Source organism: Phasianus colchicus, chromosome Z (genome assembly GCF_987193195.1).
Source record: "Phasianus colchicus chromosome Z, bPhaCol1.hap1.1, whole genome shotgun sequence".
Lineage (NCBI taxonomy): Eukaryota > Metazoa > Chordata > Aves > Galliformes > Phasianidae > Phasianus > Phasianus colchicus.
In genome coordinates, this window is record NC_143476.1 from 81481685 (window position 1) to 81500271 (window position 18587).

General features: G+C 41.4%; 1 protein-coding gene and 1 long non-coding RNA gene across 2 annotated transcripts; both read left to right on the plus strand.

Annotated features, from left to right (window-relative positions):
• The first annotated feature begins 948 nt into the window (after positions 1 to 948).
• Positions 949 to 10643, plus strand: LOC149913128 (uncharacterized). Its single transcript, XR_016462240.1, has 3 exons — positions 949 to 1252; positions 6537 to 6618; positions 10331 to 10643. It is a non-coding gene; the product is annotated as an uncharacterized LOC149913128 (long non-coding RNA).
• A 124-nt stretch (positions 10644 to 10767) lies between these two features.
• On the plus strand, positions 10768 to 17561 carry LOC149913129 (uncharacterized). The gene is made up of 2 exons (XM_090132368.1): positions 10768 to 13820; positions 17184 to 17561. Exons 1-2 carry the CDS (start codon positions 11666 to 11668, stop codon positions 17375 to 17377), a joined length of 2349 nt encoding a protein of 782 aa, XP_089988494.1. The 5' UTR covers positions 10768 to 11665; the 3' UTR covers positions 17378 to 17561.
• Positions 17562 to 18587: the final 1026 nt, after the last annotated feature.

Genomic DNA, 18587 nt, shown 5'->3' on the forward strand with positions numbered 1-18587 from the left:
AGGAGAACTAGGTGCCTTTTCCTTTTCCTTCTTTATCAAATAAGCCACTTTTTGTCCTCCATAATCTGCAGTAATTTTTGCAGTGGAGCTACCCGTAGCTCCGTAGTAGTACTTGATTCCTAAGTGATATATTACATTTATTCATTGCAAATATTTCAAGTAAAGATGCTAAAATCTTTGCATCTGACTCATGGAATTATAGGATGGTTTAGGTTGGAAGGGACCTGAAAGATCATGCAGTTCCAACCCTCTGCTGTGGGCTTGCTGTCTCCCATCATATCACGTTGCTCAGGCTCCATCCAGCCTGGCTTGAACACCTCTAACTGTTCTGGGCAGCCGGGTCAGTGCCTCACTATCTTTGAATATATTTATATTTTCTGCTAGACCTATATCTGTTCTGTTTCCAGAAGTTAATGCCTGCTGGAATATCTTAGCCTCTGCTATTCTGAATACTGGAATAAGTTTCATATGCCTTTTTCTTTATCTCATGAAGTTTCCAGCGAGTTTTGCTAATCTCAAAGCCCATCACTTATAGATATATGCAGTCACTCTTAAATTATGTGTCAATACTAATTCCTGAATCCTGCATATGTTTTGCACTGCTTCCCTGCAAGTTGTAATTCCAGTTTGTATATGAAGAAACCTGCAAGGTGAAATGACATTCACAGTAATTGTATCTGGAAAAATCTGTTTTTCAAAGATTGCAGTAAGCAAAGATTGCAAAGTAAGCAATTGCAATCAGGTGCCTATAGGTGAAGACAAAAGTCTCTGATACTAACTTACTCCTTTAATGTGTTTTATGCGTTGTGAGATTTGTCTGCAGCATTGCATCTGCAGTCCATTTGCTTTGAAAAACTCTATTAATGTAACAGAATCAGAAATTTCCTTGCGAATGGCAGTCTTGGCTTTGAATTTCATTTTCATTTTTGTTTTTGTTTTTATTTCAGACAGAGCAATTGTTCTGCTTTTGAACTTCTCTCAACCTCTGCCTTCATTAACATCATTTGGTGCCAGTGCTATTCTCATGGTCCCAGAAACTGAGCTTTCTTCTAGTATCTTTTAGAGTACGCCAAACTATACCTTTTCTCCTCAGTCGGAAATGCACATTACACAAATGAATAGAAGGTCTCAGGAAGAGACATCTTCCACACCAGTCTGAAAATAAAGTGTGCCTGCTTCTCCAAGCTATTTGGTGCAAGAGAGGATCAGAACAGCTGCAGACAAGGCTCCTGGATTTACACTGTACACAGCTGTGAGTTTTTCCTTCAGGCACATTCAGTTTTGTCTTCTGGGCAAAGTGCCCCCATCACGGGGGTTTCAAAAACATTTAAAATACAGGTTGTTGGTTTAGACCTACATAACCCCCTAAAGAGGCAAAGCATGTTTAATGGGAATCTGGAATGGAAATCTTTCTGTGTTTAATTCATATGCACCAAAGCTGCTCTGCAAATCAAACCAACATGATGAAAGATTAACACCAAAAAACATCAAACCAAAATGTTGACATAGACATAAACTTTCCCGACTTACTTTAAATTTATTTCCTTTAACTTGATTTAGGAATTAGGACTGGGTTAGCCTTTCTATCTCATTATTCAGGCAAATGCCTGTCCAAATCTCCTATCTGCCTACAAGAAGTGGGATGCATAATAAATGTATCAAGGTGTAAAAACTGCATCAAATTAAATTGAATCTAAGTTCTAGTTCAATTCATGACAGAGTTAGATTGCCAACAATATTTAGGATAATCTAATCTACAAACATGTATTGCTCTGTACAACTGATATCCAACGAAGCATTGGTCTACTAGGCATGGTTTCATGATTCACTAGAAAACAAAATGATATAATTCATCTTTTCCCCATTTTTCCTCTTATGGACAGTTAGAGAACAATCTCTTTCATTCAGGATATTGTCAATTTTTGCTGAGTTTCAACGTAAAAGCATTAACACAGCATTTGGCTTTCTGAGCTTCATTCTTTATATGGAAATTCTGTTCACTAACACAGACTTTTTTATATTTAACAAAAATGTTTATTAATTAAGAACTCTGAGAAAAATCTTAATTTTTTTGCCAGTTGGATCTAATATAATAGTTGAATTTTAATTTATATTTATAGCACTTATTTATACATAAATGTTGTTTATACATGAAGTTCCTTTAAAGTGATTCAATCACATTTTCACCGCTAGACTCGCTTTTTAAGTAATAATCTATCCATATGCTTTCCTTAAGCTAATGGTAAGTAGGTGTCTGGTCCTGGAGCCAGATCTACTTTCATTTACGCAGTTACAGCTCACAGTAATTTTAAAACCAGTCTGGTGATTGGATCCTTAGGTCTTATCTCAGTATTGAAACTAATTATGGGAGAGTTAACAAAAGCTGAGTAAGTGCTGAATCATAAGATGATGAATATATTCTTACCAGCATTCCAGCCATACCAGTATAGATGGCAGATTGGACTGCTGCTTTTCATTCGTTGTGGGTTTTTAATTCCCTTTAATTACCAGTTGCAAAATACAGGCTTGGAATTTAGAGTCTGTAAAACAAAATAAAAGTTACTAAAAACCCTAATATTCTTGAATATTTAATGCAGAGCTACTTATCTGATTACATACTTGCTGTTTGTTTAGGTTGCACCACAAGAATCCAGGTAAAAACTGGTTAATCCCACGGTTAAGTAAGCCACATCTTTGCACCAGAGATATTATACTTAGCAAGAAGAAATTATACTTATAAATTACAGAGTAAAAAAAAAAAATCTTTTTACTCTGTATCCCATCAGCTAATAATTGTTGGAGTATTTGGTCTGGAGCTGCAAAAGAAGTTTATAGCTACTTCCTGGTCCTTTAAATTCTCAAAGGAAAGGCATTCATTTATGGAATTAAAATGAAAAAACACAGATGGCCAGTGTTGATAACCATACCAAACACAGTTAGGGGCCAAACCTGGAAACATTTACTTACTCAGATAGCTTATTCTCACGCAAATGTTTCTACTAAAACAAAATGGTTTACAGATATGAAAAAGGACTGAAGTGGCTAAATATCAGACAAATAGGTAAAATCTATAACTACATGTGTATTACAACTAATTGAAAATATTGCAACAAATAATCATATTCCTCAATCTTTTTACTTCATGAACACGTATTAATATAAAATGTTCCTCTTTCCTGCCCAAGTGATCTAAAGGTGTAAAAAAGCAAGCAAATACTTCTCATCAAACCTCCAGGTAGTGGCAGGTTGAGACTTTATAGATTAGCTAATCAATAAGACCAATTTAAGTTAATTTAAACTTTACGAACCTGACCTAAGATTCTACTGCTCTGAGATGAGATGAAATTCATAGAAGAAAGAATATATGAAGAACATTTATACTGAATGTTGGAGCAATGTCTATTAAATTGAAAATTCAGTGCATAAGATTCTTTCTTAGACTATCCCATTGAGGTTATAAATCAAGCGTGTAGGCAATCATTTCTAATGTCAAGAGCAGCCATTAAATATCATTTATGCTGACAGTTCCCTTCAGTGATCAGAGGACAATTTAGGCTTCATAGCTACACATGCAAAGAAATGGCCTGTATTCATCTTCCCATGGAACACATGTACATTTTTGAGAGGATCATTCATCTATCCAATTTTTAAAGACATTTCCATTAATAATGACAGTAATTGATGGAATAAGTTTTTCCCATTCCTTCTCTCCTTCTCACTCCCTTTTGTCTTTGTTCCATTTGCTCCCTGTCTGGATTTTTTTTCCTTTACAGCCCCCTGTCATCTCTTTGCTCTTTTCCGCAACCTGTGTTTTCTTTTCTCTGTTTGTCTCAGTTTCTTCCACTCTGATTTTAATACTCTGCTTCTCGTCTCCACTCTTTAGCTACTCACCGATCATTTCTTCTCAAGCACCATGTCAGGGAACACTACCATTGTAGTGTGATTCAGTTTTTCTAAGGCTGTTGATCATAGATGAGCCTTTTTTAAAGGCCATATTTTAATGAATATACCTAGATTTATTAAAAAACAAAACAAAACAAAAAAAACAAAAACAAAAAAACAAAAAACAAAAAACAAAAAACTGAGTACAATGAAAGTCATTACATTGTAGGAGTAGACAAACTCCTACAAAGAAAAAAGAAAGCTTTTATCTAACAATTAATCTGTTTATCCAATCCATCACTGCAGAAAACTATACTCCCTTCCCAGAGCCCAGATCTCCTCACTTCCACCATTAATTATCTAGGAAAGCAGAAGTACACCCATGAGCATTCCCTAAAGGTCAAAAGATGTGAAAAATATCCCAAGGCTGGTGATAAATTCCCACTGTCTAACAAGCCAGAGTGGACAGCAGAATTTCCAGGGCCGGACAGAAAATTTTGCCACGATCTTCTCTGGCCAGTTCATCAGGTAGCTGTAGCTGACCTTACATACAAGTGTGTTTTTAGGCATTTGGAACTGATACATTTATATTAAGCCTTCTTTACATAGCTCTGCCAATGAAAGAGTTCTGAGTGGCTGTAAATTACATTACATTACATTACATTAATATCTGAGGCCGATGTGGTGGAGTGTTAGAGCACAGTCATTACCGGCCCCTGGAATTCGGCTCCAGCTCTGCGGGAGCTGTCAGGAAGAGCTGGGTGCCTTTCTAGGGGGGTTGTGCTTAGATGGGGGAGAGATTAGCTGAGGGAAATTCTGTGGCACAGACTACACCTATGATGTGATGGAATGCTCAAAGTAGTAACTAATAGCCATAAAAATCCACTCATCGTACTTTATTGTTGTAGATCTTTATCTCTTTTTTATGATTCCCCAAAACTATAAAAGGTATAGCATTTTAACAGTGACAGATGGATAAAGATACAGTAACATTCTTTACCCTTAAACAGGATTAACATGGAAAATCATGAATAAGACTTAAATAGGAGGAAAAGCCATGCACAGGACTGCTGATATGAACAAGATAGCTAGTTTTGTATTTATAAACTCACATGTCTCCAAAGCTGATTTTGAATGGAAACTTCATGTTCATACCGAGGTCACTGATGAAATCATTGCTATTCATGTACTGTGATTAACTCAGCTCTGTGGGGTTCAAGTCCTTGTCCTTTCCATTTGGCCTCTATTCCTCCACCCCAGCCTCTGCTGTCTTAGAAGAGTTATGATCTAGGAGACAGGAATACGTGATAACTTAGAAATCACGTTATGAATGCTCTGTAAATGTGTTTTAAAACAATAATGAAAATGTGTGAGTAAAAACAGATAACCCTGGAAAACTTCTCCTACTGCATTAGAATATTCACGCAAATGTAGTTTCTTTTTCTGTCAAAAAAAAAAAAGTTTCTCAGAAGTATACATCTAGATCATGATTTTCTTAAGTTTTAGCACTGGATAGATAGCTATTCAGAATGGATGGAATATCAGCTAAGGGAAGCATCAGAAAATTCATCTGTTGAGTCAATGAAACAGCATAGCCTCAAACAAAAGTGTCTTCTGTGGCTAGTACAAGGTTTTACAGACTGGTAGTGGCCTGAGAGGAGAAGATGAAGTGAGGAGAGTATGTTTGAAGCTAATGATGAGCTAATAATATCACAGATCTGAGTCAGTTATTAAAATACAAAGGTTATTCTTCAATAAGAACACTACACTGGAGTGGAAAAAAAAATGTTCTGCCTTCTGAAAACCAGGGAGACTTTTACCATACCATTTTTGTAAATACCATTAAAAAAAATCTGTACAATGTGGCCTCGTAAGCAATTATATTAGTTCGGCTGAGGAACCTGTGAGCTACAAGCCCAAGTTCCAGGCTGGAGTGTGTAATGGGAACTCTTTATGCTGGCCTTATTGCTGAGGAAATGTAGAAATGATGTGAAATTCTATCCTCAAAGATGCTGCCTGTGTATTTTTAAGCTTTGTGTATCTTTGATTTATAAACACAGCAAAATCACCCTAAGCTTTACATGAAAATTTGTAGTTCAGAGGAACAGAGGAGGGGAGAGGAGAATATTGAAAAATTTTCTGCTTATATTTTCTGACCTTACTAACATTTAGGAAGGTCAGCAAAAGCAGAAAATGAACAAGAAATATTTTTTTCATGTGCATGCATAAACAGAAATTTATTGCTGCTTGTTTGTGTGTATAACTGTATTCAGCTAACATTGAAAATATATAATGAAATTGGTGTGAAAACTTGTTTTCAGGATGTCAAGGAAAAAGTAATACTGAAATATAAACGGCAACTCACTCTACAAGTGATCTGAGCACAGATTCAACATTTCTTGTTTCTTGTTGCTGTTTTGCTGCTTTTCAAATTTTTCTTCTTTGATGCTACTTGATAGCTTTTCTCTGTTGCTCCTTGTATTTTCTTTCTATATTTGTATTCCCCATTGTCCAATTTCTTCTTTTTCCTCCTTTGATTTTTTTTCATTCCTTCTTTTTGGAGGTACTTAAAGAAAATAATACTACTATAGCAAAAGAATAAGATCAACACTCCTTAACCAATTTTACAGATCTTTTGTTTTTTTTTCCTACAGCTTATCTATGACTTTACAGGACACCTGCTGTCACTGCATGCACTGCCCTGGAGAAGTTCTTGGGCAAGCTCCCTGTGTAAGGGTGAGTATGATCTTCTACAACCTAGGTTAGTACAGACTGAAGCAATGCAAAAACTGATGTAGAATGAAAGGTTGTTGTCCAGCTGCTTGGCAAAAAAAACCTTAGCCATTGCCAGTAACAGTACAGAGTCACAAATTAACAAGCAAGATGGAGTTGATCTACATTAAGACCCAGCGATGCAGGCGTAGTACAAGTATAGAATTTACAAATGGAAAGGAGAACGTGGATTTTAAAACTAAGTAAAACAGAGTTGACAAGGCATTTCTATATATAGAACTATAAGGGGGTTATGCTACAAAAGAAGAAATGAGGGAAGGTCATTCCTCTGTTTTCCATGAGTGTTGATGTATATTACTGGTGCTGGGTGTGAAGAGTTTCTTGTAGGCTGGATTCCAGATCCCGGCCAGCAGTGCTGTGCTGAAGATAAATTAGTATACCCTCATCATGCACATTAATTTTCAAAAGCCCTTCCTTGGTATTCTGGAAAAGCTATTTGGAAAAACCTCTCTGTCCATTCAATGCAATCACAGGCTTCATAAACAGAAATTCCACAAGCATTGAAATCAATCTGTCTGTGATACTCCTCCCCCATCACAGGCAGAGCAGTAAATTCTTATTTAGTTCCAGACACTGGCCTTAGAGAACTACTTTTAGCATCCTTACAAGTTACAGTGTTCTCATATTGCATACAAGTCAGCAACACCAGAACTTTGCGTTTCCTACCTGATTGTGGAGAAAAAGGAATTCCTTGTCTAGCTAGTTTCTAGCACAATTAGGTAACAGTGTTTGTTTAACTACAGCTGTGGCTGTCTGTGGCCTTTAGCCACAGACCTTAGCAGTTCCCTTTTCCTTTCCCTAGGGCCCCTAAGTCTCTTCATCTTCTCATGCATACCCTATAAGTGGTCAATAATTTGGTAGCCTTACAGTTCAGCTTGTCATAGGCAACTGCAGTATTGACAGAGACAGAAAAAGTTGCCAGACCAGGCTTATAATTCTCATCCCAAAACTTGGCTGGGAAATAGACACAGTTTTTGATTTACAAAAGCCTGGACTCTGCTGCCGGTGGGAATTTAAAAGCTGTGTGCTTAGGAGGAAAAACAAGAAAGTTAAAGGACACACAATCTCTTAAGATAGCTCACAACCCTTTGCTCATCTTGTGAAAATTATAATATCTTTTCTTCACCTTTTCTCTGGACCGATAGGCACACACAACTCTTAGACAGTCTGTTGGAAAACTCCCAAATTCTTTAGGCAATAGGCAAGCTTGTCTTGAGCAGCATCAGACTAATCTGTCCCAAATAAAATAGAAAAGCAAGCCACGGAGCTTGACTGTGTTTTAAAAAGGAATTTTAGCTGCCAGCCCCCTAATTATGTTTACATGTTTCTCTGCCCAAAACGCAAGTCATGGTACATTGGTGAAACAGGAAACTTTCACATTCCAGAGGGTCCAGACATCACAGAAACCACCGTGAAAAGTTCATGCCGTCGGTCAGCTCGTCCCATGTGGCTTCGGCCAGGCACTGTGCGCCTGAGAACTGGGGAACTTATGGTCAGAGCAGCGTGGGCAGGCACTGTAGAAAGTGTGGGGCTGGGCAGACAAGCAAACAAGGTGGTGTTAAAACCATTAACTGTCTGACATGAACTTGCTCACTGTTAGCTCAGAATATTAGTTAAGTAATTTCCACTTGAGGTGATTTTCAGTTGTCAGAAAGCTTTTATTAGAGATACAGTGCAGTTCTTTGCTTGGCTCATTTCTCTGACACAGCAACATTCTCTTCAGAAACTTAAAAATGACAGAAGTCATTTTAAAACTTATATGATGAATATAAGCTCTTCCTGGTTAAAATATTTATTTTGCTTTTCAGGCTTAACCACCATCATATTTAGTGTCCAGCCTTTGTAATTCTGAGAAAATTCATCAAGTGGAGGGTTTAAACTAGATAGGAGCCAGAATCACAAATCTGGATCCTCACCAACACTCTGACATTGGGCATGTTACAGTTGTTTTCCAAGCCTTTCAGCAGAGCCACTTCTTTATCCCAGACCAAACCCAAACCACTGATCTAGGCACACTGAAACTTTGCAAAGTGATTCAGTTTCAGATATAAAAAACACAATTTTAGTTTGTAAAGAATTGAAACCAAGTTTGTAATTACAAAATGATGACTTTAGATGACTGCATTTTGAGATGCTGGTACCCAGATAAAATTAAGGATTGTGATTTTTTTAATGTGGGTGCTTGAAACATTTTGAATACCCTGGTTTTCTTGAGAAATTTACACCTTAAATCACTTATCACAATGTAAAAGTCTCTTCCTCCACAGAGCTGTTTAATGGTGGGCAGGATGTACTTGGAATTGTTTCACAGAGAATTAATGGATTTAATAACAGGGAAAAAAAAAAAAAAAAAAAAAAAAAAAAGCTGATTCTATACACACGAACTCATCTAGCACATTTTAATGTATTTGAAAACCTAACTCAGAGTGCACAATTCTATGTTTTTGCTTTACAACCTTATCAGCAATACACTGTGCATCAGTCACTCAGAGATGTCAACTAAAATTTTAAGTTTTAATATCTGCTAAAGAAATCCTATAAGCACAGAGATGTTCCCACATTCCAGCACCACAAAAGCTGAGTCTTTTGGTTGCAGACCTAGTGGTGGCCACATAAAAACATTTACTATTTTAGGTAAAAAAGTTAATTTAGCCCCCCTACCATTTAGCAAGCTGGGCAATGTGAAGTTAATGTCTCTCTGCAAGGATCTCTGGTTTAATGATTTAATGATTTAATGATCTATAGTACTTAAATGTGGCCAGTGAAAGGTTTTGTTCTGATTTGCACCTTCTGGAGTACAGCACTGATGACAAGGAAATTACCATTATGTAAATGGAAACAGAAGTGAAGCTCAAAGTAAAGTCCATCTTAAAGATAAACCAGTTTTATTATTTATTTAATATTGAATATGTTAGCCATTATACTTCAAGCTAAATTTCTCGTCCATGTAGGTCTGTGATGGCCTTCAGCAGAGCAGAGTGTCCTTACTCCCAAACACTCTTAAAATAACACGAAGACGTTTGCTATAACACCCTTGTTATTTACTGGACTTTCTCTGCCAACAACTGTGCTTTTTGTACGAACACAAAACACATGTTTTTCATTTCCTTAGAATAGTAAGAAATCTTTTTGCAGAAAGTGATGCCTAAGCAAATTACAAATCTGTAATATTTCCATTAAGAGATTTTACTTTTCCAACGTTGAGTGCTTTTGGTGGTGTGTTAAGAAGTCCAAAGACATGAAGTGAAAATTTTTCTTGAGGCCACAGAAGCATTTTAGATTCTTCCAGTGAGGCCCATATCCAGGTCACTGAAATATGTTTATTTTTCCTTTTTCTATTCATAAGTTATAGGGACAGGGAAGAGCTACAGATTTCTCTCTAAAGAATGTTGTCTAAATGGGAGAAGAACAATTTTCACAGGACTTACATTACATTTTGCCTTACTGGGGAGAAACTGGCATACTCATTCCCAGGGTCCCAAATGAGCTGGCTGATGTGGTTGCTGAGCCATAATCAATCATATTTGAACAGTCGTGGCTGTTGGGAGAAGTCATCGAGGACTTCTGTCATGGTTTTGTTTTTGATTTTTGGTGTTTGGTATTCTTCATCACAACATCATGTAGTGCACTGGGAGTTTAACTTTTAATGCTCAAGTTCCAGGTGCCTGCCCAGAGGAGAAGAAGAACTACATTCCCCAGGGGGCCTTGTGGTCAGAGAGGAGATATGACTCCTGGCAAGATCATCTGCTGTGCTCTTCTTCATCTGCTCTTCTTTGTCAACTCTCCTCCTGTCTCCCTGCTGCTCAACTGGATTGTGTATCTCACTCAGCATTGTGGTGAGGCCTATCCGCCTTTTGGACATTCTCTCTCTCATTATATTTGATTTATTAGCTTCAATTCTAATTACATTGTATTATAGTGTGCTATCTTGCATTCTGATACCATATTTAGTAAATTAGTTTGTTTCTCCTCAGATCGTTGCCACCGTTTTTAATTATTTTGGGGTTCCCTGTTTCCCTTTTCTGGAGGCGTGGATTTTGCAAAATCCCTCCGCCCGACTAGTCATGGAACTGGGCTGAACCAGCCCGTAAATTGTTGACAACTTTAAAAAAGGAAACATCATTCCCATTTACAAGAAAGGGAGGAAGGAGAACTAGGGAACTACAGGCCAGTGAGTCTTACATCTGTGCCTGGGAAGATCATGGAACAGATCTTCCTAGAACACATGTTAAGGCCATGAGGGTTGAGCAAGTGATCCAAGACAGCCAGTGTCATAGTTTCATGATTTTTGGTTATCTGTATTCCACATCATAACATCATGTAATGTTCGACTGTGGATGCTCAAGTTCCGGGTGCCTGTCTGGAGGAGAAGAACAACTACATTCCCCAGGGGCCTTTGCGGTCAGCAAGGAGATGTAACTCCCAACAAGGTCACTTGATCCTTCTTCTTCGCCTGCTCCTCTTCGCCTGCGCTTCGCCGTCTGCTCGTCTCCGTCTGCTTTTCTTCATCGGCTCAACTGGACTGCACTTCTCACCTCAGCGTTGTGGTGAGACCTTTCCACCTTTCACGCACACTCTCTCTCTCTCTCTCATTATATTTTGCTTTACTATATTTAGTAAATTAGTTTGTTTCCCCTCAGATCGTTGCCGCTGTTTTCAATTATTTTGGGTCCCCTGTTTCCTTTTTCCGGAGGTGCGGATCTGCGGATCTCTCCGCCCTGCTAGTCACGGAACTGGGCTGAACCAGCCCGTAAACCGTTGACATTCTTGGTGGAGAATGCGGGCAATGAGCTGCTATTTAGTTTCTTAGAACTAATCTCTCTCTCTGCTCTCGGAGAGCTTCGTTGGGAAAGTTTATCTTTTTCACCGGTGTTCTCTGAAAACTTGACCTTGAAAAGTCCAAGCGGACTGCCAATATTCTAGGATATTTGTAAACTTTGAGCTTTGCTATCTTGCTTCTGTAAAGAAAAAGGAAGAAAAAAAAAAATAAATGTTTTCTCTTCTAAAACTGCCTTTCAAGGGACTGCATGCCACCGTTTCTTCTTTTTTAATGCTCAAAACATACTGGGCCTTAATCAAGTTTGCCACTTTGCTCTATGGAGCTATAGGTATATACAATCGATTGAAAACACTGATGGAAATGTTTATCTGGTATCTGCATACAATGTGGCATACAACTCCAGAGGGAGCTGCTAATATTACAATACTTGGGATTTTTAAGCAGGTTTCCAGTCTCTCCTTTGAATCCATTATGCAGTTTTTGAATGTTCACCCGATCGCGTTGTTAATCTCCCTGAATGTAGTGCTCATCATTTCACTCAGTATTAGTATTTATTATATTTTGAGGAAGCCCTCCCCAAAACCAGAGGACACTGAGTGGCAGGGAGTGTGGAGAGGCCTGGGAGAGACTTTAGACAGATGGAAATCTTCGGTGTCATGGAACTTTACTCCTGAACACCTGAAAGACCCTGGGAGCTTAAACAGATATTTGAGACAGGAATGTTGCGGCTCAGGCAGATCTGAGGAGGCACAAATGATTTGGGGCCTGGCTAATGCTTATCGGGCCTTATTCAATAGCATCCCAGAGAGAGAGAGAGAGTGTCTGAGAGCTGAAAGGGAGAGTCTCAGGGAAAAAGTACAAAGTGAGCAAGAAAGTCTCCTGGTCGAGAGAAAAGACCTCCAATCTGAGAGAGATGCCCTCCGAATCGAAAGAGACTCCCTGCAATCCAAACTCAACAGTCTTCAATCCCAGCAAGACATCCTTAAGTCCGAATGGCACGTCCTCCAAACTGAGCGAGACACCCTCCAATCTGAGCTAGATACTCTCATAATCGAACGAGACAGACTCCAAGCTGAGCTGGAGGATGAGAGCATTGAGACTGACCAACCTGATCAACCACAGGAGGCACCACAACTGATGTCAGTTGCCCCTGTAAGAGGACGGAAAACAAAACGAATCTCAACTCAGTTAGAAGAGAAGAAAGAGGAGCAAAGAGGTCCAGAGGAGTGGCTCCGAGATCTAGGAGAAGCACCCCCAAGTCCAGGAGAGGGACCCTCAGTAAGGCCACGGTCACCAACGCCTATAAGGGCACCAAGAAGTCCTGAAAGAGTAAGAGGCGAGCAAGATATTGTTACCATTGTTGATCGATCTCTGAAAATGAATGAAATTCGAAGTCTGAGAAAAGACTTTTCACGTCACCCAAATGAGCCTATTGCCACCTGGTTACTTCGATGCTGGGACAATGGGGCCAACAGTGTGTGGCTAGATAGTAGAGAAGCTCACCAGCTGGGTGGCATTGCTAGGGACTCAGCCATTGACAGAGGCATTAGTACATGCCAGAACCAGGCCTTTACCCTCTGGAAGCGGATGTTGTTAGCTGTAAAAGAAAGATACCCCTTCAAAGACGATCTGATGCCTGAGAAAAAGAAATGGACTGATATGGAAGAAGGCATCCGTTATCTAAGAGAATATGCTGTGGTGGAAGCGCTACATAGCCCTGATTTCATTCCTGATGAGCCAGACCAAGAGCATGATCCTGAGAGAGTCAGGTGTACACCAAATATGTGGCATATATTCACAAAGACTGCACCAGAAAGGTACGCCAGTACATTTGCAGCAATGTATGGCAGAGGAGAAAGAAGACCCCTTATAAATGAATTGGTTAATAAACTTCAAGACTTTGAGTTACATTTAAGCCCTCTACGAGCTTGTGTTTCAGCCATTACAAAAGTAGCTGAAAAGCTGGACAGAATGGAAAACAAACAAGAAGATATAATAGACAAACTATCAATAGTGCCTGATGCTGATGAATCCATGGTGGTAACAGATACATCCAGTGGGGAACAGAACTCCCAAAACAGCCTACTGGAGGGGCTGATCAACTTGATTTCCTCCCAGCCAGTGTCATCCAATGTCTCAGCTATCAAAAGAAGACGTCCTCCTGCTCGAGCAAGTGACAACAGTAAGACTACATCATGTTTTGCCTTGTGGCATTACCTATGTGACCATGGAGAAGATATGAAGAATTGGCATAAACAACCTACTCCTGCACTTCAAGCATGGGTACAAGAATTACAAGACAAATCAACCACCAAGGTGAACTTCTCCAAAAAGGTGATTGCTCCAGTTGCTGCAGACAACAGAGGTAACAAATAGAGGGGCCCTGCCCCCAGCCAGGGGGGGGAAAGGGATAATAGAGTTTATTGGACTGTGTGGGTTAGATGGCCTGGCACATCAGAATCATGGAAATATAAGGCCCTGGTGGATACCGGTGCACAGTGCACTCTAATGCCCTCGAGTCACCAAGGGACAAAATCAATTTGTATTCATGGGGTGACTGGGGGTTCCCAAGAGCTGACTATGTTGGAGGCCGAAATCAGCCTCACTAGTAGAGACTGGCAAAAGCACCCTATTGTGACTGGCCCAGGGGCTCCATGTATACTTGGTATCGATTACCTCAGAAGGGGATATTTTAAGGATCCCAAAGGGTATCGATGGGCCTTTGGAATAGCTGCTGTCGACACAGAAGGTGTTAAGCAGTTGTCTGTTTTGCCTGGCCTATCAGAAGATCCGTCTGCTGTGGGGTTGCTACGAGTGAAAGAGCAACAGGTACCAATTGCTACAAAAATGGTGCACAGGCGGCAGTACCGCACCAACAGGGATTCCTTGCTCCCCATTCAGAAGTTGATTCGTCAACTAGAGCATCAGGGAGTGATTAGTAAGACTCACTCACCTTTTAACAGCCCCATATGGCCAGTGCGTAAAGCCAGTGGAGAATGGAGGCTGACAGTAGACTACCGTGGCCTGAATGATGTCACACCCCCACTGAGTGCTGCTGTGCCAGACATGTTAGAACTCCAATATGAACTGGAGTCAAAAGCAGCCAAATGGTATGCCACCATTGATATTGCAAACGCCTTTTTCTCCATTCCTTTGACCAAAGAATCTAGGCCACAGTTTGCTTTCACCTGGAGGGGCATCCAGTATACCTGGAATCGTTTGACCCAGGGGTGGAAACATAGCCCAACCATTTGCCATGGGTTGATCCAAGCTGCACTGGAACAGGGAGGTGCTCCTGAGCACTTACAGTACATCGATGACATCACTGTGTGGGGCAACACAGCAAAGGAAGTTTTTGAGAAAGGAGAGCAAATAATCCAGATCCTTCTGCGTGCTGGTTTCGCTATTAAGCGAAGCAAAGTGAAAGGACCTGCCCAGGAAATTCAGTTCCTAGGTGTAAAGTGGCAAGATGGCCGTCATCACATCCCGACAGATGTGATCGACAAAATCACTGCCATGTCTCCACCAACTAATAAGAAAGAGACACAATCTTTTCTGGGCGTAGTAGGTTTTTGGAGAATGCATGTTCCAAACTACAGCCTCATTATAAGCCCCCTTTATCAGGTGACGTGGAAGAAGAATGAATTTGTGTGGGGCCCTGAGCAGCAGCAGGCTTTTGAGCAGATTAAACAAGAGATAGCCCGTGCTGTGGCCCTGGGGCCAGTACGGATAGAACAGGATGTAAAGAACATCCTCTACACTGCTGCTGGAGAGAAAGGCCCCACTTGGAGTTTGTGGCAAAGAGCCTCAGGAGAGACCCGAGGCCGACCCCTGGGATTTTGGAGTCGGGTGTACAGAGGGTCTGAAGAGGGCTACACTCCAACTGAAAAGGAGATCTTAGCTGCGTATGAGGGGGTTCGGGCTGCTTCCGAAGTAGTTGGTACTGAAACACAGCTCCTTTTGGCACCTCGACTGCCAGTGCTGAACTGGATGTTCAAGGGAAAGGTTCCCTCAACCCATAATGCTACTGATGCCACTTGGAGTAAGTGGATTGCGTTGATTACGCAACGAGCGCGGATGGGGAACCTCAGCCGTCCAGGGATCCTAGAGGCGATCATGGACTGGCCCGAAGGCAAAAAGTTTGGAACACCAGCAGAAGTATCACGAGCTAAAGAGGCCCCACCATACAATGAACTACCAGAAAATGAAAAGACATATGCCCTGTTCACTGATGGATCGTGTCGTATTGTGGGGAAGTATCGCAGATGGAAAGCTGCTGTGTGGAGCCCCACACGACAAGTTGCAGAGGCCACTGAAGGGAAAGGAGAATCAAGCCAGTTCGCAGAGGTAAAGGCTGTCCAATTGGCCTTGGATGTTGCTGAACGGGAGAGGTGGCCAATGCTTTATCTTTACACTGACTCATGGATGGTGGCAAATGCTCTGTGGGGGTGGTTACAGCAGTGGGAACAGAACAACTGGCAAAGAAGGGGTAAACCTATTTGGGCTGCTGAGCTATGGAAAGATATTGCTGACCGAATAAAGAATATGGTTGTAAAGGTGCGCCATGTAGTTGCCCACGTGCCCAAGATTCAGGCTACTGAAGAACAGAAAAATAACCATCAGGTAGATCAAGCTGCCAAAATTGAGGTGGCTCAAATAGACCTGGATTGGCAAAATAAGGGTGAATTATTTCTAGCTTGGTGGGCCCATGAGACCTCGGGCCACCAAGGAAGAGATGCTACATACAAATGGGCTCGAGACCGAGGGGTGGACTTAACCATGGATGCTATTTCACAGGTTATCCATGACTGTGACATATGCGCCACAATTAAACAAGCCAAGAGGATGAAACCTCTCTGGGGAGAAGGGCCATGGCAAAAGTATAAATATGGGGAAGCATGGCAGGTTGATTATATCACCTTGCCACAATCCCGCAATGGTAAGCGTTACGTGCTTACTATGGTAGAGGCAACCACGGGATGGCTTGAAACATATGCAGTACCCCATGCTACTGCCCGAAACACCATCTTAGGTCTTGAGAAACAAGTCCTGTGGCGACATGGCACCCCAGAAAGAATTGAGTCAGATAACGGGACTCATTTCAGAAATTCTCTTGTAAATACTTGGGCCAAAGATCATGGCATTGAGTGGATTTATCACATCCCCTATCATGCACCAGCCTCTGGTAAAATTGAACGCTATAATGGGTTGTTAAAAACCATGTTGAAAGCAATGGGTGGCGGAACATTTAAGCACTGGGAGAAGCATTTGGCAGAAGCCACCTGGTTAGTCAATACCAGAGGATCGATCAATCATGATGGTCCAGCTAGCTCCCTACATACTGTCGAGGTAGATAAGGTCCCTGTAGTACATGTAAAGAACATGTTGGGAAAGGCAGTTTGGGTTCTTCCAGCTTCTGGGAAGGGCAAACCTCTTTGCAGAACTGTTTTTGCACAGGGACCTGGGTCCACTTGGTGGGTGATGCAGAAAAATGGGGATGTTCAATGCATACCACAAGGGAATTTGATGTTGGGGGAATGCAGTCAGTAAGTCCATGTGTTTATACATAGATTTGTATGTGCATGTGTTTATATTTTGTGTGTATATATATATATTAAGCATGATGTAGTGATATGGAATAAGGGGTGGAATGTCATAGTTTCATGATTTTTGGTTATCTGTATTCCACATCATAACATCATGTAATGTTCGACTGTGGATGCTCAAGTTCCGGGTGCCTGTCTGGAGGAGAAGAACAACTACATTCCCCAGGGGCCTTGGCGGTCAGCAAGGAGATGTAACTCCCAACAAGGTCACTTGATCCTTCTTCTTCGCCTGCTCCTCTTCGCCTGCGCTTCGCCGTCTGCTCGTCTCCGTCTGCTTTTCTTCATCGGCTCAACTGGACTGCACTTCTCACCTTAGCGTTGTGGTGAGACCTTTCCACCTTTCACGCACACTCTCTCTCTCTCTCTCATTATATTTTGCTGTTACTATATTTAGTAAATTAGTTTGTTTCCCCTCAGATCGTTGCCGCTGTTTTCAATTATTTTGGGTCCCCTGTTTCCTTTTTCCGGAGGTGCGGATCTGCGGATCTCTCCGCCCTGCTAGTCACGGAACCGGGCCGAACCAGCCCGTAAACCGTTGACAGCCAGCATGGCTTTACCAAGGGAAGGTCTCGCCTCATCAGTCTGGTGGTCTTCTATGATGGAGTGACAACATTGCTAGACAAAGAGAACTGATGTCATCTACCTGACTTATGCGAGGCCTTTGACATGGTCTCCCACCACACCCTTGTCTCTAAGTTGGAGAGATAGAGATTTGAGGGATGGACTATATGGTGAATAAGGAATTGGTTGGAAGGCCATAGACAGACAGTTGTGTTGAATGGCAGGCTGAAGCTGGCGACAGTGTTCCCAGTAGTCTGTCTTGGGACCAGTCCTCTCCAACATCTTCATCAATGACACTGATGATGGGCTTGAGTGCACCCTCAGCAAGTTTGCCAATGACACCAAACACAGTAGTGTGTCTGACACATTAGAAGGAAGCAACGCCATCCAGAGGGACCTCAACAAACTCCAAAGGTGGGCTCATGTGAACAAATGGTTTTTCAATTGGGATGGAGTAGCCCCAGGTATGTAGACAGCCTGGGAGAAGGACTCCTTGAGTGTAACTCTGCGCAGACAGACCTGGGGGTCCCGGTGGATGAAGAACTGAACATGAGTCAGCAGTGTGTTCTTGTTGCTTTGAAGGCCAATGGTATCCTGGTGGCTGCATCAGAAGAGGGATGACTAGCAGGGCCAGGGAGGTGATTGTCTCTCTCTACTTTTCCCTCGTGAGGCCTCATCTGGAGTACTGTGTCCAGGTCTGGAGCACCCAGTACAGGAAAGATGTGGGATTGTTGGAGAGAGTCCAGAGGAGAGCCACAGAGATGATCAAAGGGCTGGAGCACCTCCCCTAATGAAGACAGGCTGAGGGAACTGGGCTTGTTTAGCCTGGAGAAGAGAAGGCTTTGAGGAGATTTCATTGCAGCCTTCCAGTATTTAAAAGGGGATTATAAACAGGAGGGGAATCAACTTTTTACATGGGTAAACAGTGATAGAAGGAGGGGGAATGGTTTTAAGATCAAGGAGGG

Coding starts and splice junctions, on each gene's coding strand:
- LOC149913129 (XM_090132368.1), top strand. CDS start 11,666: ATGTTTTCTCTTCTAAAACTGCCTTTCAAGGGACTGCATGCCACCGTT. Junction 13,821..17,183: donor AGTTGCTGCAGACAACAGAG/GTAACAAATAGA, acceptor TGGATGCTCAAG/TTCCGGGTGCCTGTCTGGAG.